This window comes from Acyrthosiphon pisum, chromosome A2 (assembly GCF_005508785.2).
Source record: "Acyrthosiphon pisum isolate AL4f chromosome A2, pea_aphid_22Mar2018_4r6ur, whole genome shotgun sequence".
NCBI classification, from domain to species: Eukaryota; Metazoa; Arthropoda; class Insecta; order Hemiptera; family Aphididae; genus Acyrthosiphon; species Acyrthosiphon pisum.
Window position 1 is genome coordinate 64,609,397 of NC_042495.1, and position 26,429 is coordinate 64,635,825.

A 26,429-nucleotide genomic window follows, 5' to 3' on the forward strand; every position below is an offset into this window, starting at 1 on the left:
GTTATTTATTTTTATCTAATTTTTAATTGTTCTGTATTTTTTTTTTACGTTAGTTATTCTATTTTGTCTTTAAAAAATAAACTAATTTATTAAATAATTTATATCACCTCTAATGAGTTTTGGCTCATTTAAGCTCGATCTTTAATAAAATTATCCATTGGCAATAATTACAATCACAACAGACGTGTATTGTGCTATTGTTTAGCAGCGTGTAATTCTGCAATTATGGAAGATATGTAAATCAAAATTTTAATTTATTCTAAGTATTATTCAGAAGAATAATACAATAAGCAAAAAATCCATTGTAAATACTAATTTTTATTAGTTATACGCGATTTATTTTTAAAAATATTAATTTTTGATAAAAAAGTAATTACTTTTTCAAATAAATAAAAATGTTTTAATGGTTTAATTGCGTATGTTGGATGATAGAACACTTAAATAGCTTTAAGATAAAAAAAAAATTACGTCAAAATGTTGAATAGTTTTGAAGATACATAAAAAGATGTGTGTTAGGTTTGGATTTGATAAAAAATCAAAATTTTGAAAATTTCAAATTTTGAGCTCCCGAACGCACCAACTAGATTCACTTTCCCATCAAACAAGATACTGTTGAAGAAAATCGAAGCAGTTTTACTGCCCCAAACCGTGATGACAGACACAAAAAAAAAAAAAAACACACAACATTGTAAAATCAATACATTCATCGTTTCACTCAGAATCTAAAAAATGTAACAAATAAAGACATAAATAAATAATAATATACATTCATAATGATATTGTACATAACATATAACATAGGTAGATAGGTACTCCTAAATTTTTTTTTTAAAAAGAATAATCTAAATAATAATAATAGTGCATCAGGAATTGCTTATAAGTTAAAATATTATACAGTTATATGTAAAAATGAGAATATACCTTAAACTTAAATAAACATAACATTTTGGTACACATTTTACAAGCGATAAAATTAAAAATATAGTTCCGTTTGAATAAAAATAAACAGGTAAATAAGTATTGTTTAATGATATCTGCATTTCATATACATATAAATAAAATCGTCCTCAACCTAGCCAAATATAAAATATGATTAATAAAATCGATCTACAAAATTCGTATCTTTGTTGTTCACGTACCTATTGTAAATAGTGTTAATGTGGTGTTAACACGGAATCATTCTAAACGATAGGCCGGCTTCTAAAGCTATTAATTTCGGTGGACATAGTTTTAGTCTGAAAAGAAAAACGTAAATATTAATAATACACGTCTTAATAATATTATTATCTCTATACAACGATATATTTTGTAATAAATTATCCGCGTTGTTAATTTTATAAACAGGTGTCTCACAGTGATTTTCCTCGTTCAATGCATTTTCATTTGAGATTTTTAAGCAACATTAAGGCATTTAAGACAACGATTTAGGTAAATTAATATATACTATAAATTATTACAAATGTGGCTTTCTAATAGACTCTATTAGTTTTTTAAATCATATTTCAATATTATCACGTTTAAAAAAAAGTTATTGACAGTAAAAATTACGAGTATCAGTTATCAGTTTTATTTATATAAATATAGGTCAGTGTAATGAGATTCTTTTAGAATATATTATTGTTGTATATTACATTTTTTGTTCAAAAATGTAAAACAAACAATAATTTTATGTATGCCACTCTGACCAGCATCGTTCGTTCGGGTCGGATGGCGAACCGGTGTACGGTTGGGGACAGAACGCAGGCGCTAAGTCCTTGTCATACCTCCCTCCAACCAAACAGTACCTTCGTGCACCACTGGTTAGGCGGGTATCCGGTCACATTTTTAACCCCCTAATGTAGGTTTACTTCTACTCAGTTATAATAATAATAATAATGTGTATAATGTATATTATAGTAGTAGAATCAACATACTTTTGGCCGCCGTTGAACGCCTCGATAGTCAGCGATTCAACGTAGATGACCGGCGCTTCGAATCTCCAAGTTAGTATATTCATCGTGGTCGAGTGGTTCCAAACCAATAGTACAGATTTGATGGAACCCACATTACTGGACCCAAACACCCGACGGTGGACACTGCCCGGTTTGTAATGTTGTTCCCTGTTTTTAAATATAAAAACGTAATTATTATTAATAATTTATTTACTAACTGTAAATTGTTATACCTATTATATAGGAATATAGCTATATGGTATAACCTTATTGATGATATGTTTAAAAAGAAGTCAGAAAACATTACGAAACCGTGACGTATGTTTTCTCAACATCTGCAGGACTATATAATAATAATTATAGTTTTTGGGGGACGGAGTGGCCGAGTAGACTAAGACGTCGATTGCGATGCGCATCGTCGCCGGTTCGAACCTTGGTCACGGGTGGCGCTTCTCTTCGGGTAGTCACGGTGTCTGGAGAGAGAGGTCGCCATCACCCACCCGAGCATGGCAGATACCTACGGGTGCCCACTTAAAAATTCTGCAAAACACAAAAACGTGTTCCTCCGACCATTCCCTATACCATTCCAAAAAAAAAACCCTACAGTACCATCCTACAGCTAATGGCCTCAGTTGCTGGGCTGAATACCAATAAAAAAAAAAAAACTATATTTCTTATGATTTTAAAAAGAATCACCACCTCTACTCAAATTTATTTTTATTAGTGGGGATTTTTATAATTTTTTTTTTTGTTAGCGGAGGGTGATAGTAGTACCTATATACGTACACATTATACATATTATACATAAGTACATAACAATATATTTAATGTAGTTGGAAAACACCACGTGACACGTATATATTTTACAGTCTTATAGAATATAGAATACACTCACTTGAATACGTTCAAAAGTTTAGACCTCGATTCAGTTCCTTCAAGTTGCACCAAAAAATGTCCTACTTCACCACCATGGTCTTTGCTCAATTGCGAATTAGCCAAATTCAACGTCACTCGGTACAAGTACGCTAAAACATAAACGTGAGAAATTGAATAGGTAGGTAGGTACATGTTTTTAATATAAAACATCAGTTTAGTATCTATGCCGCATCGTTGCATCGAGAATAATATGAAGAATTCGTATTTTGAACATACATTTATATTTTATACCTACCCAATCATAATATCCTGAATAGGTCCTATAGGTAATTACTCATCAGGTATTATGATTATATATATATCGTCAAATTACCTACGAGTTTTTTTAACACAACCATTTGAAAAATATTATTTTAAAAGTTTTTAAATTAGAACTTCTTTTTAAAATGTAAAAATATTGTTGTTGGTATTTATCGAAGATAATATTATATTGTTAAGGCGCCTGGTGCCAATGTGATTTTGACCTCAAAAACACGGTTTACGGGAATAATGATCCTGCTCTGTAGAGTTAACCAAAATTGATAATTTTTTTTTTTATTAATAGAGGAGAATATTCTACAGCCCGCATCGAACTCCTTTTTTCGATATTTTCATCTCAAACTTAATTATAAGTCTTTAAAAAAAGACAATTTTTAGCTTTTTTTATAAATTATTTTATACTATTATTTAAAATAAAATACAAAATCAGAGATCGATGCGGGCTGTAGGAAGTCTTCTTCTTTCAGATAAAAAAATACTCATCAAAATCCGACAATTCTATAAAGCTTGAGAGTTATTCCCGTAAAGTAATTTTTTCGATATAATACACCCTATCAACCACCTCTAAATAGTTATCGGGTAGTAGATTAGTGGAAAAGTCTTATAATTGAGGTAGCAACTAAAATATAAAATTTAATTTTCAAATTTTATAGAATTGTGGAAAATTTGAAAAACTGGCACCGGGACCCTTAAGACATAGGTAACAAGTAGATATATACTGTATAGGTATGGTATTATACTATTATGTATGAAAACTAAAATTAATGGAAAAAATCTACAGTTAAAGTCATAACATTAATACTTACTACAAAATGGCGATTCTCCGTTCGTGAGTGAGTACAAACGTATGTGTGGCGATGCATTAGTAGGATCAATGGAACTGGCAATAGTGGCGGCATATTTTTTCCAGTGGCCCAACGATCGCATCCCCATTTCTGCACAGATTTTACCATCAGGGTTCTAAAACATTGAGTAATTAGATGAAAATATATTTTATAATAGGTATTATCAATAATGGGTAATGATAATAATGTGTCATGTACGAACCGTATCGCTCAAACATGAAAAACATTCTCCACTTAAGAATTCTTCATAAGAATCGCATTCAATTGCTACAAAGTTGCAAAGCGTGTTCACGGATTCGTTAAAATATTCGTGGGCTCTGACATGATCGCAAGCCAGGAATCTTCTCATGCCTTGATAGAAACTACCGTTTTCGCGGTTAATATACTTCATCATACCCTGATTACACCCCGGTTGATTTTCTCCTCCATTTGGATAAAAATCTAAATGCCCAATCGGTACACTCATTCCCAGACCTGCAGTAGACAATGAATAAACATGACATACAATAATTATTGGAAATGTATATGCAAAATAACTTCAAACGATAAAAAAAATAATGAAAATGTTATTTTACTTAATTCGCCTCCTTTTATAAACGGCTTGGAATCGGTGTGTATGATGTCCACGTACATGGCGTCCGAAGGATCTAACCTCACCATTGGGTCAGTCTGGCTGAAGTGGGGCTCAGCCGGGTCTAGACCAGTAATTCGACCCACCGTCACGCCAAAGTTCGTCTTCAGTACGCTTCCGACGTAACCACAGAGATGCGATCCTAAACTATGACCGATTAGATGAACATTGCCGACATTTAATCCGAGTTCCATCTACGCATAAAAATACCATAATATAATATAAAGTGATGATCAAAATTGGTCTTGGTCTTGCTGCAAGATGAAGACCAAGACCAAGACTAAGATGGTACTGGTCTAGCAAGACCAATACCAAGATTAGGCTTGCAAGAACAAGACCAAACCAATACCGAAGTTGCAAGACCAAGACCAAAACAAGACCATCACTGCAAGACTCTTGCAGTCTTGCAATTTTTTTTTCCCCCGAAAACACATTAGTGTACCTATCTAGATTCCATTAACTAATAATTTATAACCAAAATAATAAGAATTTATTTGTATTGTTATGAAATTTTATCAGTACCTATTCCAGGAAATGTCTAATTATTGAAAAAAAGATTTAAAAATATAATGAGAATTAATATTAAAAAATAGTTGTTTCATACTAATTAACAATTTCTGAAAAATTATTTTAATTTCCCAAAATCGATAAAAACGTCGAAAGTTGTCTTGCTAATAGAATAATGTATGTCCATAACACACCTTTACTTTGAATCGAATATACTAATCATTAGTACTACTGTATTGGACACTGGTGAATAAAAGAAGAATAAAAGTTTAATTATAAATAATAAATATTATCATTATAACAAATATAATTATTAAACAATTTAATATTTGGAACAAACCATACTTACAGTTTTTTTTAAATATTATTATTTGTTAAAGTTAACATTAAAAAAACAACAATTTAATTTTTATAAACATTATATTGGTCAATAACTAGTAATTAGCAATATTAGTAATAACCTATTGATATTTATTATAAATGCAATAGGAACTTAGAAAATTAATTATGCTGGTAAATTGATTCATACAAGTAAAATAATATAAGCATAATTTAAAATGCAAAGTTTTAAACGAGTATAATAAAAATTAAATTGTTTGACTTGTTTTATGTTAATGTTTGATTTATGAATATACTATGTAATATATTGGAATAAGTTTCATCTTAGAGATCATAGCAAAAAACCTACACACAGCTATAACAGGTACCTATTTAGTTTTTTTTTTTATATATTTTGTGAAAATAGCAAGAGTCTTGCAAGATTCTTGCGCAAGACCAAGACCAAGATTTTGAAAGTCTTGGTCTTGTTTTGATCATCACTAAATTAATATACTAGCTGATCTCGTGCACTTTGTTGCCCGTAAAAAATGGCAACTCTTAAAAAAATTATGATTGTTCAACTCCTTTTGGGTGTAACTCACTGCAGTAGGTGTAACTCAGCCACCCGGTACTCGGTAGGCATCCGACTACGTCGGATCGCCGACAAGGGCAACTAATACACCTTGGTACACAATATTCGAAAATTCAAATTGATGCAAGGTTGTACCTGTCTAACCGTATAACTAATGGCAAACAATAATTTAATAAATTAATAAATACTAATTTCTACCCTAATTCATATCTACACGCCCATAAAACACACATAAAAGAAAAAAGGTCAGGGTGCAGGTAGCTTGAAACCCACCGGCAACCAGCACGTATATAGGTATACAATTTACATGTTTATTTTAATAAATAGTAGGCACCAATAGCTTTTCTTATATAGGTACATAGACATAGTAGAAGAAAAATAGATACATTGTTATTGGAAATGTAAAGATTTGTGAAGTATAGATGCCCCCCAAAAAAATTTAATATAATATGATGATGTAAACGCAGGTAAAATATGAAAACAGGAATACTCCAGTGGGGGAAGAAGCACAAAGCCAATACTGAACTGTGTGTTGATGTGTGCTGCGATAAGAAACGTAATAATTTTGAGCGTGATGATTTTACAATTAAAACGGTTTTTATGGTCAAATTGACTAATGGACGATACTAGTTAGGTATTATAAATATTATGTAAATACAATTTTAGTAGTTCTTCATATCTCTCTGAAAAACAGTAGATAGGTAACTAAATGACCATTATTATTTAATATGCGAATTAAATATTAAAACAATTAAATGCCGATGTTTTTAAACTTAAAAGTTTTTCTACGACGACTCGGTCAATATATATATTGATAAAAATAAATATACTGTATTGTACATATTATATTATACAGGCCCCACAGAAATATTTTTATTTGTGAGAGAGGGGGCAGAACTTCAATATTTATACCTGATGCATAGTGAAAAATATTGGTATATATCATGTCTGATTTTAAAAAGCGATGGGAGGGGGGTGCATACGGCGCACCTTACCTCCTACTTGGCGTATGTGATTGGTAGATCCATTCTGCTGGGAGGACGAGAGAAAAAGGACTAACATAATATGATTAAACTGCGCACAGTAAAATAATAAAAAATATTCCAAAATGTAAAAATAAAAATAATTTGTTTATTAATTGAGAGCAGCTATAAAAAGAGTTTTTCACAATGATGACAAGATCAAGAGGGTAAAAACCATAATTAATATTAATAACAATAATATTAAGATCTTGCCCGGTTGGTTGGTATTTTACGGAGTGTCGTCTGACGCAACATCTGACGAAAAATAATATTACTCGTGCACGGTGCACCACGATCAACAGTGCTTGTCTTATACAGTTTACTCCCGATTATCCGTGGAATAGGGTGGCAGCCGGCAGGACATCCACGGATAAACGGATTCCGCGGATAATCCGCAAAATTAAATTTTATAATAAAAACTAAATTGAAAATTGAAATTAAAAATTATTATTATATATGTATTATCAAAAAAGATACACATGTATGTACAATGAATGTATGTACATGTATATTGAAAAATTAATAAAAATTATAAATTATTTATGTGCAAAAAAAATCAGTCACAAGTTGTTGTTTCTTCGTTTGAAAAGTGAAAACTCTTCTTTTTAACTTGTGATTGAAGTTTTTTTAATAACATTTTGTCACAAAGAGTTGTATCGTCTTGTTCTTCTAGATATTTAATGATCCCGTCTATATGTTTTAGAGCTGCTTCATGGCTAGTTCTAGCCATAGTAGATAGAACTATAGAAGACTAAATAGGTATACGCGTTATAACTGATCAAATGCAATATGTAATGTACGTTATCGCATAATCGACTATCGCAGCCCAATTTAACCGATAATGATGTACAATGTACATTCCGAGGGTCTATTAAAAAACTCGGGTCCAAATAAGAACGCACCGCCTTGGCGGCTGGCGCATCCAAATGAATCGCGGAGCGACGTCCAGCCCCGGCTGACTCTATTCGCGCTGCGATTGGTCGCCATTAGTCGATTTCGGTCGCCGCCGCCGACGAAGTTGTTGCCGCCGACGGCGCCGCCAGCTGCCGCCGGAACAGACAGTGAAAGCGCGCTCTACCATGCGCGGGTTTCGACCGGTTTTCGTCCGCCGCCCGGTGCGTTCTTATTTGGACCCGAGTATAGTATTAAAGGAACAAAAATAATGTGTATTAATAAAAGTACATACATGTGTATTAATATTAAATAAGCGTATTTTACGTCGTTATCGAGTTATCGGCTATGATAAATTCACAACCCAATTAAACCTATAATGATTTATAATGGAAAGATACATTACGTATATATTTTTTTGTATACATATAGGTATGTAGACGATTCCGTGGAAGACAGCGGATATTCGAGGGTAAACTGTAGGTACCTACTAATAGATACCTATATAGTCCAGGCAAATTAGACTCAATTTTGACAAATAGCGGAAAAAAAAGCAGGAAAGCTGAATTTTGGGCAAATTTGAAAAATCTAATATAACTGTGAATCAAGCCTTAGACGATGCAAATACTTTGATCGTAAATACTGCCATTGATTTATCAATGACTAATGACATAGTTGTAATAGTAGGTGAAGATATTCACCATCAAATTCAAATGTGGTTGGGAAATGAAAAATCACCAATAGAATGGGGCTGGCATGTAAAAAATGATTTATTATTGCCAATACCCTTAAAAGGTCCTTTGATTCCCGAAAGCTTGTTAAATTTAATTTCGTGTAACTGCACAAAAGGTTGCACTGCTAGTTGAGGACGCCGAAAACATGGATTAAAATGTTCAATGATCTGCGGATACTGTAAAGGAAATTCTTGCCTTAATGCGATGGAAGCCGCATTGACGAAGATGATATTGAATCAATACCAGATGAAGATAACAACACCTCAAACAAAGAAACAGAGGATAAAAACACCGCTAATCAGGTATATATTTAAAACAATTATTATTAAAGAAAACGATAGGTTATTTTTTTTATAAAAATTATTTCGATGTCATATTATTCTAATAGGTGCATTTCAGTGATGATCAACCTACCACTAGTGATCAAAAACGAATAAAATTTCAATAAAATTAAGAGATTATTATATTATAAATAAAGTTTTGTTTAAATTAATAGTTTGTTAAGCAGTAGCCAGAATTGTAAGGCATACCTATATTAACCAATATTAATTTTTATTATTATATACCTACCTATATATATAATAGTTATTTTATTTTTAGATAGCAATTATAAATTATGTACTCGTAACATTATCATTCAAACTCATGTCATGATTATTACAAAACAATAAACTGTTCATTTGTAATAGTATAATACAAAGTAAAAACTGTGTTAATCACGATTACGGACGTCATAAGACAGAAATTACCAATTATATGATATTTCATGTGCGATTATCAAGGTAAATATTGTTCCGACATAATATGATGTAAGTACATTTTTTATAGGTAATTACTTCTTCTATAATATAGTATATAGGTATTTTTCTTATAATTTAAAAAATAACCGAGTTATTTGAGAAAAACTGATTTTTCTTGCACAAAGCGCGCTCTAGCGGAGGTAGCGGTCATCAAATCTTTGGGGACTTTTAGTATGTTACTTAGAACCCTTCCATAAAGGTGCATACCAAAATTCAGCTTTCCTGCTTTTTTTTCCGCTATTTTTTCTAATTTGCCTGGACTAATACTGCAGTCGTAATACCTGTTGTATACACAATAACTGACATTTTTATTTACGGTGTATTTATTTGAATTTCACTTGAACATGAATATAAATAATATGCACATAATAATATTTAAAATTGTTTCCCCTTATCGTCGCCTCTTTGGGTTTGGATAGAAAAAATAAATGCATGTACCTTTAGTATTATAATATGGTCTAATACTGTAATACGCAAAGGTTTCCCAACCGATTACAATCGTGTCTAGTTGATGCTTTAATTATTATCGACTGATTAGATAATTTCGCTCGGTAATACATAATATATCGTTAGTTAAATATATAATATCATTATTAAGTACCTACACATGCACTGCAGAGTCTATTCATAACTTAGGTATTATAATATACAAAATATATTATATACTTTATAGTTATATTGTAAAAGTACATAAATGTCACTTACTCGTATCACGTTTATTAGGTGTGCTGTTATCCTGCCCACCATCCGTATGTTGGCCACGGCCTGTGTGTACGGTGACCCCGAGCCCTCTTCCCAGTCGATGATTATCACGTTGGCATCGTACCGTCGCAGGATCTGTCGGGCTATTTCCTTCAGCCACGGCCTGTCGCCGCCCTCCAAGAACCCGTGCGTGATGAAGTACGTGGGCATCGACGGGATCACGTGAGACGTGATCACCGATTTTCGGTCCTTGTGGTTCAGGTATTGGCATGCGTTCCTGTTATTGCGCGTGTACAGACAGTACTTAGGCGCGATCTTTTCCGGTTTTTCCGGGAACACGTTCACCGGCCTTGAGGAGACGTCCTGCCACGGGCCGGCCACCGAGAAACAACCGTACTCGCCGTAACACTTGACCTCCACATCTGCAAAAAGACCAAGACAGCTGCGGTGTGATATATATTATTACTATTAATTTTAATCGGGGCTGGGAAATATTGTTGCAAATGAATGTTTTTATTTTTTTGCTTATTTATTCTTTAATAGTTCTTTTAAAAATAATGTAGGTATTATAAACATTTACAAATAGGTATTAGGTATTAATTTTATCATTTATGTGCCTTTAAGATTGTAAGTTGTAACTATAAAATATAAAGGTACATCAAATTAATTTAACCAACCTACGAATACCTAACTACCCTAACTCAGGGCTTTACTTTTATAGTTATATAAAATATTGGTTTAAACAATAATTATTGCGTATTTTTACTTTTTTAAGCGCTTAAAAAATGCTTATTTAGTACAGTAGTCTCTCAAAGTTCGTATGTGATATCAAAATTATTGCTGTATTAAATTATTGAACGTCATGCACTGCTAATATTTAATCGCACAAAAAATCGTGTTAAATATTTCAAATATACGAACGGGCGTAATATTCGGTTTTAAATGGAGCAATAGACTATTAAAAATATTCATTTGAAATAATTTTTTTTTTATCAATACAACGCCTAGGGTTTAGTCAATGGCAATAATTAATAATTAGTCATTTTGACAGACGACAGTTGTAGTTTTACTTGATATTCCATACTAAATTTCAATAATGTGTTAGTATGTAGCATAATAATTTATAATAACAACGTAATTTAAATTAATTAAACCATAGAATTAAAAGTTTTATATTTTGTTATTATACCTAAATTGATCAATTAAACTCTGTACATTTCTGCTATACGACACAGTAATAACAATAATTATTATCAATTTCATAATCAATGAAAACCGGCACGCTACATTGTGGACTCTGAGTCGCATTCAACACGTGGTAAATATATTTCCACCACTTGTATATATACTTCGCACATCAATTTATATAGGTGCACAGTTTGCGATAACTTCACGACTCACAATATTTATGGAAATAACATTGCAAAATATACTGTAACATAATATGCAGGAATCTAACAATAATTTATTATTATTATTGTTATCGGACATTTAAAAAATAATGTGTTGTTAAATTCCTCAAGGTTCCGTAATAGTAAAGACCTAGCGAACTTTGAAATATTAAATTGTGCACGCTTATAATATTGCAATATACAATAAGTAACTGATTTCAGCTGTAAAAAATGATGACGTATGGAGTTGACGAAGCGTCAAACAATTGTGATCCGGCCGATTTAACTACTTACAAAAGCAGCTGTTTATCAAGTCGATGGGAATCGGCGAAGATCTTGCAGGAGCCAACCAGCTGTAAGACTCGGACAGGAGAAATAATATTGGTAATCATACGTTAATCACGATAACAGATTATAATTTATAGTTCAGTCGGTCGAAGTGCTTAGGTACAATATTCGATTCGCTTACGTAGTTACGTGAGTATTATTATCTATATATTATGTTCAGGACGCGATGCACCGCTAGATTGGTTGCCATACATTTTCTGTTGTACTCGTAGGTATAGGTACTGGAATATGTCCGTAGTAAAGTATAGGTAGGTAAAGGCCTAGGTACACTGAGTATTTTTGGGGATTTTTCGGCGTAGACTCAGATGATAATCCTACAGAAAAACAAAATGGTCAAAACCATTTAAGGTTTGACAAAGCGCATAAATAACAATATACCTATATCATAATAACAGCGTTACAGACGTCGAGCGAGGTGGCTAAAGAGCTTTAAGTGGCATGACCTATAACGCGAAATTATTAATTTGTTATTTATTACTATCGTGTATCATATTATATTAAGCGGGATTCGGTTTACTCACGAATGACGGTGATTATTAGATGATAGATGTAGGTTACATCTGCAGGTATGTATTTATTAGGTAAATATTGATTAACGACGTGACACAGTTAACACTATTATAGGTATACAATAATCACCGAGACGGATTTGAGTATTAAAACAAAAATAAGAGTATAATATAAGGTACTCACTGTCGCCTTCTAAAATGACGTTGTTGGCGTCCGCGGTGTAGTTCAACGGGAACGTGATGTTGTCCGTCTGCGCCAAGTACAACATGGTCTGCAGCAGTAGATTGCTCGTGTTGTTGAACATGACTGCGTCGTACGGTTTTCGGGGGTTACAAAGGGATATATAAAGACGACGAATTTCAAAAGTCCACACACGGACGAGATCTTTCGTGGATATAACAACTACTGCTGATTATTCAGCCGTATAACAGTACGCGCGTTGCCGAATATCGCAAAATGTTATTCCCGCTCGTCTCGCGCCCGCAACGCGCGCGCACACGGTCGAAATCCCGAAGGACTCCCGAAAAACGCGATTAGCACACTGGCAATATTTTATAATATATTAAACTATTACCGTACGAGAAATGAGAATACACTACGAGACACTATTTATCACGACATATGTTATGTTTACGCACACATGGTTGTCGTTGTTATAAAACAGGTCGTTAGATTTTCGTTTTGACGACGATGAGCTGCACGTGATGCCTCGGATGCTGCAAGGCGCCGTATGAGCGCAACGCGGGTTTCAGTGCGTTACGCGTTGGATAAAATTCGATGTAATTCGATTGTGAACAGCGGCGGCAGATATAATATAAACAATTATTATTATTATAATGTGCAATTGAAGCGCAAAGGTCGGGAACACGACACAGAAACACACTCCAATTTTTGTGCACACGATGTACCTAAACGGCTGCAGCAAGCATATTATGGCGCACTCGACGAGTTATATTTATTGTTTTTAAGAGAAAAATAAAAACCGCGACACGAGTGACATACAGAAACAATTCAAAACGTACGTTACCACGATAATAATAATATTATGTGTTTTCTGTAAGTTTTCCTCGAACATATAAAGAGGCGATCGAATGATCGATTAGTGTTAGACCGCGGACGGTATTTATACCGAACAGATCTCCGTGGGTGCACATTAGCTAAATACAATTTTTGCGCGTGGTCAAGCAATAATTTTGCAGTCGGCGCAGGCGACGATACATAATATTATAATGATTGTTATTGTGAAATGCGCACGGTTTAACAACCTTTGTAATATTGTATGTTTAACGAGAAATAATTATTATGATCTCTGAAAGTTATTTTTTATATTGAGGAATTTTGTTTATTTTAGTAGGTGATTCGGTCATATTTATTTTATATTTGATGACGTGTAGATAACAATGCCCTATATCAATTACGTATTTACATATTAGGTACCTATTTAATTTTAAGAATACGATGTTATTGATCGTTATGAATATAAATAGTATAGTTAATTGTTAAATAATATCTAACGACCAATAATATAGACTTTGAACGATTTATTACTCATTCGATTGAACTTGTTCGTGTTTCATACGAAGTTTACAAGGTTGTATTATTTTATAGTTATAATAATAGGAAACTTCAAAGAAAACAACCCAAATTAATGCTTTTTAAAGTACCGGGAAAATGAAGGAAAAATAGTAATCTTTACGTGAAACCAGGTTTTGAGTACTTTTGACAATATCTATTTTATTTTTTTTTTTGACGTAACTGTTAATGTTTTTCTTATAACATGTAAATGGTATTTAAACTAGGTACTGTTGTAAAAATTCGTAATCATAGAATTTATGAGCAACCAAAAAAGTGTTTATAACAATACCTATACAGTTTCACAGTTTACATTCGTTATTGCTTTGAGTTCACGCAAGTGCTTATATATGAATACATATTATATCTATATCTATACTATTATATAAAGAGGAGTTGTTAGTTACCGTTGTCGAAAGTAATCTCTGGAACTACTGAACCGATTTCGAAAATTATTTCACCAATAGAAAGCCACGTTCTTGGTGAGTGTCATAGGCTAATTCAAAAAGGGAATTGATCACCCCCGGTAGGAGCTAAAATAGGAATTTTGAGATGTACGATAGACATTTTTGTTTATTAATGGTTGCTATGGGTTATAGGAGTTGAGAATATTATTATTTTTAATTTTAATTTTAATGGAGCGTCTCAATCTCATTCGTTTCAATCAGTCGAAGTTACTATCAGACGAGTACAGCCACTTGCGTAACGCAATCGCTACTGAAGAAGGCATGTGCACGGCCAACAGATGACTATTGAAAATAAAGATAATTGCAGCAGCACTGGAAAAACCAGACACATCACCGCAGTGGATGAGAGTTTCATTTTCCTTTGAAAATTTTATCAAGTATAGATAAAATAAACATTTGGTGAACATTTCAAGTACCTACAATTATTCATTTTTGGACAACAATTTATTAAAATTTAATTTGATTTGCTTGTAGACATTTTTGATAAAGATAGACAAACTTATGAGGAATCTTGTATTACATTTTCAAATTTTAGATTTAAATAGAAACATTTTTATGAATTTCTAACTTAATATAATTTGCACATTTCCGTGAATTTTACGTATTTTATCAATATTTAAACTTTAAATGCTTATAAAAAAATTGGGACTGGATTTTAATATTTTTCATCTATCTTTGAAACAATGTATTAGGATCCTTCTATTTTTAATTTTCAAGCTTTTTTACCCAACAAATGAAATTGTGTTGATATTTATAGAATAAAAAAACTAAAAAAATTGGAAACTGAAAATGTCCGTAAATAGCTCAAAATATTTTGAAAATTTTATGGTATATAGCAGGGGTGGCCAGCGAAGAGACTCGCGAGCCACCAAATATATTAATAAAAATTGAAGAGCCAAGATGTAAAAAAAAAAAAAGGTCATATTATTGTATATTATGTGACCTTTTTTTTTTTTGGCTCTTATGTTAATTTACGTCTAATGTTACGTTAAGATGCAAGCCACGGTTTGGCCACCCCTGGTGTATAGAGAAGGCTATTATAAACATTCAGTCAACATTTCATGTATCTACTGTCATTTGTTTTAGAGTTACACCAAATTCCCAATTTTCCTTAATTTGTCTCTTGTTTTTTGCGGCATTTTTGAAAGCTACTAGAAAGTTTTTACTTTAGTAAATACCTAAAGTACCAACTAGATTCACTTTCCTATCAGAAAAGATACTGTTGAAAAAAAATCTAAGCACTTTTACTGTCCGAAAAAGCAATGACAGACGCAAAAATAAAATAAATAAAACACATCATTGTAAAATCAATACATTCATCGCTTCGCTCAGAATCTAAAATGTATTATATCTTTATTAATTATTTTATTATTATACTTTAGGTATTATTTTAAAAACGTCTAACAACTAACATGTTATTCGACTATTTATGCAAAGCCTGGAAATTCATAACGAATGTGCCATTCGTAAGTACTTACGTCATTCGTGATAGCAAGTCGTCAATTACGGTGTTTATATATAATTTAAAATAGTCATGACGTAAAAAGTCTGTTATACGTAATAACCTAATCCAAATAGTAAATAGCCATAACATAAACAAAATTATTTACTATAATAGCCATAATAAGTAAATTTATAAAAATACTATTAAGTAAACGAATAATTTATCCGTCTATCGTCTACTTCATGATTTTAACTTATTGATGGAATCATCATAGTTTTAATCTTTACTTTTAAGTAAATAACAGGAATAAAATATCAACGTTTGGAATATTATAGGCTTTAGGCACTCATTATATTACCATTATTAATTATATACCTAATTGTACCAATATCGCCTGTGACCTGTGTTCTAATTTTGGACACAATTGTAAAGAGCAATGACCATTGTATTTGTATCAATATTCGATAATCTGTATACAATATGTCAAATTACATAATATTATCAATTAATTGATAAGTAATGATTTTTTTTCTTTTGTAATCAAATTTTTGTTCTTCATATAAAAATAATATTACTGATGGTCAATGTCGCCGATGTTAATTAAGAACAATATAATAATAATAATAATATGTTTCTTGGAAAAAAAATTAATATTTTTCGTATTGATCATAATATTATAATCTTAATTTAAGCTGTAGGTATAATATAGGACTTTCTGTAATTTTGCAGTAGGTTCCTAAATATTTCAAAACACCGTTTAGTGTTTATATTAGTAATACCTATACATAATATATTGTAATGGCGTTCAAGTTAACAATAAATAATAAATATGTTTAAATTAATATAAATTATAGTGAACAATGTTGATTTTTGCGAAGAACAAATTAGGAATATTTTGACGCTGTCGTTTGTTTGCGATCAATCAGTTTTGATTATCATGGTCCTCGTAGTCATCCAAGTCACCGATGAAAAAGTGTTCGATATCTTGCAGCGTTTTGTTTTCAGTCTCAGGCATGCACGCGTACAGGTAGAGAGTTCCGACTAACGTGATCGATCCGTAAACGATGAACAGCCCGGGGAGAGTGAACCACTCTTGCATTTCCAAAAAAAATTTCGTCAAAATGAACGTCATCAAAAACGCCAACGCGGCCGTTAGTCCACTTGCGATGCCACGTCCCCTATAAAAAATTTGTTTTCGACTTAAAGTTAAAGTATCAAGTAATAGGTAGGTACCTACTATTGTATGAAATAAATTTGGGTAAAATATGATCACTTTTTGACATTTTATGTCTTTGCTTTGGCACATAGAATCGAAAAACGTTACGTTACATAAAGCGTTACGTTAAATATTACCATGGCAACCAATAGTATATTATTCTGAGATTTTCGTCGGTGTGTGTCTCCGTATTACCATGGCAACCAATTATATATTATTTTGAAATTTCCGATGGAATGTTATGTATATAAATGGTTGCCATGGTGATATGTAAAACATATTATTCATATAGAGTTGGTAATTTTAATGGGCAACGAAGTGAACGGGTTCAGATATTTTTATATACATAGATAGATTATATCTCTGAGCAGAAGATAGGCTAATTTAAAAAGGGAGAGGACTAAAGACCAACCAAAGTATCGATACTTTACTAGTGTCGGTAGTATCGGAACGTCCCTTGTTCAGACTCTTCAGTAGATTACCTAGGTATGTGCTACATATGATAGCAAGGACAGCAAAGACATGAAATGTGGTACTTCATTGCAGACTCGTATGCAATATTTTTTTTGACATTTTTTATATATATTTTGATCACACAATTATAATTTGTAACTATAGAAAACCCTTAAACTTACTTTGTCGGATATATTTCACTGACCAACATCCATGGAATGGGAAACACACCGTAACCGGAGAAGAAGAATAAGGCGTTCAACAATATCATCGGTATCCACGTAGACGAAAACGAGAAATAAGTAGTAGAAAGCATGTACATTCCAATTCCGAGCATTGAAAAAGCACAGAGCGCCATCGAAACCAATGTGATAGGACGTTTACCGATCTTGGCGACGGTCAAAACGTTCAAAAGAGTTCCTACCAAGGTCAATATAGAAGTATAGACCTAAAATACAAATAATACGATTAAAAAAAAGTTGTAATCCTTAAACGCTATGTAATTAAAAAAAAAAAAAAACAAGAAAGATGCATTAATATTAATTGTGAATGTATACAAAAATATCGTATGACATGTATATGTTAAAAGTATATATAATAATAATTTAAACGTAACACAGACCAGTGTCCATTGAGCACTGCATGGTAAACCGATTTCGCTAAACACGGTTATCAGGTACGGTTTGGCCGGTATGAACGTGGCGAACGACCAGAAGAAGAAGAAGAGCATTATGAACAAGAACGGCCGGTTGAGTTCCGGTGACCAAAAACTTCTCAGTGTGTCCAGAAAACCGATCTGGTTTTGATTGGCGAGAATGTCGATTTCGGCTGTAAAAACCATTATAATATAATATAGGAATATAAATTATAAATTACAAAGTAATTGGCCTCAGTCTATCATTATTTGGGATCTAAGTTGGATACGTTTGATTATATTATATTATTATAGCCATCCATCCCGCCCGGCGTTACCCGTAAGAGACAAGGTTGTGATTATCAACGGTCGAAAAATTAGAATTAGGAATACCATTTTTACTAAGTTATATATGGTCTTGACCAAATATAACATACAGGTCTAAAATTATATTCAATCACAATAACTATTTTATTTTTTTGTAACCAATAGCAACTTTATATAATAAACAACATTTTTTGTTTTGCTGGACAGTTGGCGCCACTGTTATATTTTTTCCATCTAAATTTCCTACTTTTCTGGTGGATTTTCCTAAACATTTTTTTTTTCATACAAACGTTGTCTTGAAAATTACGAATAAGATAAAAAAAAAATCGGTCACGTCGTTTTTGAGTCTTAGTATTTATAAAATATATAGTATTTATAATTAATGGTCTTAGCGAGACAGCTTTTCATTTTTGTGTATTATATATAGATAAGTAATATCACTGATTATAAATATTAACTACTATTTCTAATCAATGATACTATTATCGTCGATGCTTACCGTTGGTAGTGTCGTTGGTGTTGATCTGTAGGTACTTGACGTACGACAGACGCCGTTCGTCTATTCCGCAGTCGGCGTACTGCTCGAGATCAACGGACTTGTTGAATCCTGCGTAGATCGAAAGCTCGGAAAACTCGTCTTCCACGTCGGCCGTGCTCACGCAACCCCTCAGGTAGGCCAACGACCTTTTCGCCTCGTCGGGTCTGTTCCTCGACAACAGCCATACTGGCGATTCGGGGGTCTGCGTAGAGAAATGGATACTAATAATATTATGTAGATCGTGTAGAGATCGCTGCAGTGAAGTGGCGGTGGTATATAATAGTATTATACAATATGTATATCATATATTATAATACAGTCGAGTCTCGATAAGCGAATTTTTTTCTTGCCCCTTTTTAACACAACGTTTGAGGTATATAACTGGAAAAATACATAAGTTGAATTTATTTTTATTCCCTTTGAGATTCGAACTATCGAGACTCGACTGTATATAGTGATCACTCATTAAAATTCGTATTCGCGTTTTGTAGGTACATATCCCACTTACACGATAATTTTTAATTTGCAAAATTGAAAAATATAAAAATAAATACCAATACGCGGTTTGAAATGTTTACGGATATATATGTATATTGCATGTGCGCGAAGGCTATAATGATAGTGCCAACTTAGAGGAAAAAAAACTGCATCATTCGTTGCAAATAAAATGTAGTATGTACTGTAGAGTGTATGCCTAAAATCGTGGAATGCAACCTTATCACGATCTTTCAAGTTTTGGTAATAACCGCATAATATTCATCTTAAAGCCGGATTCACAGCTGCGTCGTGTGTCGTGTCGTGTCAATCAAATCGTATTGTGATTGGATATTACTTTTTTGGTATCATGTAATAACCAAGTTGCAACCGAGTATACCAAGGATTGACTACTCTCAACGTTTAAACCATATTGTTTACCAGTCGTAACCATATAATAACCAAGCCCTCGCACGACACGACACACGACGTAGCTGTGAATGCGCCTTTACTTTTTAAAGGATTAGAAAAAAAGTACGGCTATATAATTATAGTAAATAATATAATAATAATAATGTGATACGAAAATGTGTACCTAATAATAATGTAATATCCTTACCAGGAGCACGACGGCGGCAAACGATATGACTGGCACGGCCATGTTGATCATGGCGACCGTCCGCCACGGCATGACCGTAGACATGAGGTAGGCGATGAACGAACCGAGCATGATGGTGAAGGTGGACACTGACGACAGTGGGCCACGGAGCCTGGGCTCGACCGTCTCGCCCACGTACGTCAGTACTGGCGCCTCGCTTAGGCCCATGCTCAGGCCGAGCGCCACGCACGACACGTACAGATCGAACGCGTTGCCGGCCCGCCACAGCACGTACCAGCCGACCAGCTGCGGTACGCTGACCAGGGCCATGCACCACTTTCGGCCCACGATCTCCTGCAGCACGCCCGACAGCAGGCCCCCCGTTGGGTGGCATACCAACAGCACGCTGCCGTACCACGACGCTTCCGTTTCCGTCAATGTCATGCTGTCACCTCCGCCGCCATCGACTTCGTCTGACATTAGCGACCCGATGACCACCGTCGGAATGGCCAGCGACATGCCAAAGCCCAACATTATCACATTTTGCACGATGATCGTACCGATCTGTGGATGTTAGTAACAATAATTACAGCTGCAGCGCGTTTGTGAAATTTGTTTTATTTTTAGTTTTATTTTACAGTTTATTGTAAGACGAAGCTTTCCAAACAGAAAGTTTGAAAGTTTGAACAGAGTTATGTGACAACCAAATTAATTTTGAAACATTCATTTTGAATTTTTCGGTCATTTGCTTTTTTTTATCACATTTTAAAGTTTAAACTGTATACTTGAGAAATTTTAAATGAATCAATTCGCAGCACTAATATAATAATATTATACTTGTCCGAATATAATATGAACTACCGTCAATAACCGTCAAATAAGGTACCTATTCAAAAACTCAAATGTCCAAAAACAATCATAGTCTTCATTTAACAAAATATTTTTGATAAAAATATATTTATAACCATTTGATAAGGTCAATATCGATAGTTTATTTGATAATTTACATACCAAAAATTACTCTAAGTAAATTACTTAAGCACCTATACCTAATACTTTATTTATAGGCGTATTACATTAAATATAAATAAATTATTCATTGGTTGATTTGTATTATTCACTCAGCTGCAGTATTATTATAGTATTGTTATTCTCAATAAAAATTATATTATACTTGTCTAACTTTTTACATTTTATAATTGATTAATCAATCATCTTGTAATCTGACTTTGGAGGTTTATTAACATACTAGTATATTGAAATCAAACCACACTGTCGAAAATACTTAGAAATATATTATATCATGTATGTGTAAATGGGGGACACGTATAAAATATAACATCAATACAGTACCTAGTTCATTATTGTCATTGTATTATACCTACTTGAATAATAATAAATGTAATTTATGTATTTTTTTTTATTATCGAATACCTAGCACTAATTATAATAATATAGTGCTGTAGCTTTCGCTCTGGGCAATCCCACCCCATACAAGGCCACATAACCTGCACACTGTCATTCTTCTCTCATCATTGGAATATTTGAAACAATCACTTTATGGTATTGCATATCATATTATTATCTTTTATGTACACATATTAATAATGGAATAGTTGGAGAAAGCTGGACAAACAATAATAATTTTAAATAAATTTTGAAATGCAGACTAGAACAACGTATAATGGATGACTGTCCGTTCAATTATGATTCTTTGGTCAAACTTTCATTCTTATTGTAAACCTCCTCCAGACGCTCTTAACTGTATAATATCAATATGCTAATCAGGTTTTTCGACATCAATAGATCGATGATGCTTACTTCGTCGATATCATTATATGATTATCGTAAGACATAATCATTTCGTCCTTTAAAATCGAGTAAAATGTTTTTTTTTTAAATTTTATTATAAATGACCTTATGGATGTATGACTATTACTATAATACGAGTAACGTCATTAATCATATTACATCAAACCAATTGCTATTGAAATACAGGTACCTAATAACGATTAATTTTTTTTATTCTCGTGCATTTATTTGGGAAATGCCGGATATGCCAATGTATCTATATTATGTACATTTGAAATGATCATTTTGTGTTCACGATTATTAATATGTTACTTAGTTGTACTTATACACTTGTACAGGTAGTATAGGTACCCGCAAGTATTGATTAAACAACACGATTGTATATCAATGGCATTCGCATATGAGCGCACCATGAGGTCGACATCAATCTAGTTTCGCATTATTTTAATACATCAAAGATCCTTGACGTGCGTTGTTCCGGCTTTCTACTCCAATAACGTAATCGTTTGACTTTATGAGTTTGATTAGTTTGAACACTGCAGCAGCATAAGTGTACCTTCCTACTTTGTACTTCCAAAATATGTTTATTGTCTCAGTTCAAAAGAATATAATCATTTAAATTCATATCAAGGCTGGTGTGATGATTATAAATATTTGTGAAATTCATAAGTTTTCACTGGTAGCTTTTAGATTTATTTAGAAATAAAGATAAAAATGTATGATTAGTACCTACCATAACTCACAAGTCATTAGGATATTAGTATTTTAGAGAAATAATTACAATAAATCCATTACGTGTTCCGACTCGTATCCTATTTGAAGTTATACAAAATGCCATATTTTGCCACAAACTTTTATGTACTTTACTGGACAATGGTAAATATTTTAAACAATTGTACATTACGATTGTATTTTAATTATGTTATAACTATCATGCACTATTTTAATTTTATAGAATAAATAAATATAATAAGTAATTGATCAGAATCTTAAAATATTTTTATTAGTATCTATATTTAATTATACATCAATTGTTTTATACCATTATAAAATATTATTGATCTATATAAATATACAGTAAGTATACTTTAAAAAAAATAAAATGCCCAAATTATAAGAAAATGTTTTTTACTTTAATAGTGTTTGCGTAATTATAACAAACTTTAACTAAATTCGTATACTTTTGTTTAATAATATTTATTTAAGGTATTAAAAAAAAAAGCAAAGCTGAAGGCTCGTAATATTTAATTCAAACATTTTATCATGTTTAAACAGTAAGTATAACATTATAAGTCATAATTCAAGAATGAATATTATTATAATCGGTTGATATATTATTTTAATTTTTTAAGAATTAGTCGTTAATTATTTAAAACACATACATAAACAAATGGATTAATATGATTTAGGTACGTTATACGTACAATATGGTATAATTTTTTAGTACAATTTAATTTTTTTCATACGTAGGAAAATTATATTTTGGTGTAAGCTACATATAAGACACGTGTTTATGTTATTGTGTCAGTACACACTACAGAAGTGATCAGTTAAATTAATATTTAGCTTGGATTGGAAATATAATATTTTACACAAATATAATATAATAATTAACGTATTAATAAATAAATAATAACACATATGTATTATGTATAGCTAATACCTATATCTTGTATAAATAAAAATAATAAACTAATTTAATGTACATTTAAAGCTGAGCGTTAAATGTGTTAAACAGTCCACTGTCATGAAATATTCACTTCAAATGCTAAAAGTACCTATCAATATAACACATTTAAACTTATGAATTTAATAAATATTTATTATAAAAGTAACACTTTGGTTTTGTTGTAATATTCATTAAATAAAAGTGTCTAATTATCGCTATAATAATAGAATACACTATAATAATAAGATATATGCTTTATTTAATCAACAGATAAAAATATTAGTTCTTTACATATTATACTATATACTTAAAATCTAAATAGTTATTTAATATAATTTATATAGACACGTTTTTTGTTAGGTATATTACTCAGGCTGCAAAAAAAAAAAGTTATAGTCCTGAATAAAATTGGCTTAATAATCGTACGGTTGTCATAATATACGGACGACAGTCTCAGTTAACAGGTAACCGATTAAAATATCATAATCGTTAAAAGCAAAATACAAAAAAAAAGCAAATAACTTATACATACTTGAGCTAGAGAGGATTTAAACAAATTATACTCGTTCTTGGCATTTTCCGGGTCTATTTTTGGCGATTTAAGTTCGGCCATCGCCGAAACAATATTCAATAACAATAACAATATATAGTGCAATAATATTATAATGAATTATTCGCGGCGATAAATCACGAACGCAACGGTCGGACCCACAAGCGACAAAAATAATAGTTAGGTATTTACCACTGCGGCGATGTGTGCGTGGTACATGTATCTGTGTGTACCAGTGTACCCGGTGTGAAGTGGTAACTTACTACGAATACGCGTCTTGACTCCGTGTCGCCGCACCGAGAGGACGGTCAAGGCGTTTCGGGTGATAGTCAAGGACCGTCGTCGGGATATTATTTGGTATCTGTTCGTGTGTAATAATACAATAATATAAACGTTCCCCGATCGATGAAAAAATTAATAAAACGTAACAACAAAGAGAGTAAGGAGTTTTTTTTTTTACCGTATGGTATCTGTTGCACGCGGTATAGGTATACCTACCTACCTACCTATTATCATGTACGAATCGGTTCTAAGAAATTGTTAACGAGTTCCACAACAACTTCCTCAAAATAATTTCCGGAATTAAACGCGTTGCATGACTTTACCGTGGATAAAATATGTGTCTATAGTGTATTATACACGTCGTGTGCTTCGATATAGCTTAGCATGCGCGTGTAAACTGGTAAACCGCATTTTACTGTGTTAATGTAAATTTAAATATCTGGTAACTGTTGAAAAAAGTGTTCAATTTTTTAATACATTTTTTAAAGAAACTGTGTGTTGTATATGTTTACACATAGGTATACATATTATTACCTATACTATGTTATTATTACTTCTAAAACCACGACTGACTTACAAACTTAGCATTTTCACAACGTTTTTGAGAAAACAGTATTTCTTGTAGTTAATATTAAATTATTTAGTTATATGGAGTTTGTTTTCGGCCGATGGTTATATTGTGTCTTACTGAAAAAAAACCGTATGATAAACATCGTAATTAATACCTTAAATGTAAATATAGTGTAGTAAAAGTAAAGTATCAATGTAAGTGTATCAAATGTTTTAAATGCTCATCAGTAATAATAGAAATAATTATGTTTTTCAAATTTACTATAGTCTATAATGAATACAATTGATGAAATAATTAATTAGGTATACGTAATTTTGTCAAACATTAGATAGATAGGTTGGGTAAATACCTATAACCCTACAATAATTGCTCTGTGTAACGTATTAAATATATTTCGTAGATACTGTAAACGGTTTTTGAAATAAGAATTAGTATAATATTTATAATATATTTTATACTTCATCACTTCCCTAATATTATTATTAAAGTATAACATTCACTGGCGTAAACAAAAATAAGAAAATAATTAATATTGCCTGTGGTTAATTATTATACACTTATCAAATATTACAATAATAATAGTAAAATTAATAATAATAATATAAATTTAAAAAAAAACAAACCTAGTAAAATTAAATAAAAGAGTTCCAATAACTGTATCACAACTAAAATAAGATAACATTGTAATTACAAATATTTTTAATAATAATTAATAAATATATTATATTACTTGGGCTCTGAACGAAAGAGTTTTAATTTTTGCTGAAAATGTTCTGCTTTGTACTACACATACCTTGTTTGGTATAGGTACAGTACAATATTGTTTTATTGATTATTATTCAAACAAATATTTTAAATTAGAAAAAAAAAATACTTGAATAATATTTTTCAAATTATATTGTCCAGAACAAATTGAGAAAAGTTAAAAGTTCGTTCACTAAAAAACCGAGGTATTTCAATTAGTAACAAAATAAAATATTTCTAGATTTTTCTCTTTGAATATTTTAACCTTAAAATAATATATAGGGGATAAAAATATATAACATATATAACAATATCAAGGAACAATTATTAGAAAAATCTAATGGTACTAATTTAATTATTTTATTTACATTATAAAATCATAGAATATCTAATAGTTAAAACAATAATGTACAAAATATATAGAGTATATAATATTATGAACTGCATGTGAACAAATAGTGCATAACCTACAAACACTTGGCATAATATGTATTATGTTATTCTTAGATGGTTAATAACTATTTATGTTTTCATTATTTATATACCTACATCAATACATGGTACACTGATACATGTAATTATATTTGAAACCTAAATTTAAATACTTGATAATATATAATATATACTATTATTACGGTCGTGTACAAAAGATTTTTACTCAA

At 31.7% G+C, this 26,429-nt stretch overlaps 2 protein-coding genes across 2 annotated transcripts; both read right to left on the reverse strand.

Annotated features, from left to right (window-relative positions):
• Positions 1–690: 690 nt before the first annotated feature.
• On the reverse strand, positions 691–13,527 carry LOC100162715 (pancreatic triacylglycerol lipase). The gene is made up of 9 exons (XM_008182055.3): positions 12,600–13,527; positions 10,171–10,589; positions 4,546–4,795; positions 4,173–4,444; positions 3,932–4,085; positions 2,827–2,956; positions 1,914–2,099; positions 1,140–1,235; positions 691–1,072 (listed from the first exon to the last, which is right to left on the reverse strand). Exons 1-8 carry the CDS (start codon positions 12,718–12,720, stop codon positions 1,166–1,168), a joined length of 1,602 nt encoding a protein of 533 aa, XP_008180277.1. The 5' UTR covers positions 12,721–13,527; the 3' UTR covers positions 691–1,072; positions 1,140–1,165.
• A 3,025-nt stretch (positions 13,528–16,552) lies between these two features.
• Positions 16,553–26,364, reverse strand: LOC100160681 (solute carrier family 2, facilitated glucose transporter member 8). Its single transcript, XM_008182056.3, has 6 exons — positions 24,153–26,364; positions 20,161–20,703; positions 19,029–19,269; positions 18,191–18,396; positions 17,751–18,016; positions 16,553–17,077 (listed from the first exon to the last, which is right to left on the reverse strand). The coding sequence occupies exons 1-6, from the start codon at positions 24,231–24,233 to the stop codon at positions 16,822–16,824; spliced, it is 1,593 nt and encodes a 530-aa protein (XP_008180278.2). The 5' UTR covers positions 24,234–26,364; the 3' UTR covers positions 16,553–16,821.
• Between the last annotated feature and the right edge of the window lie 65 nt (positions 26,365–26,429).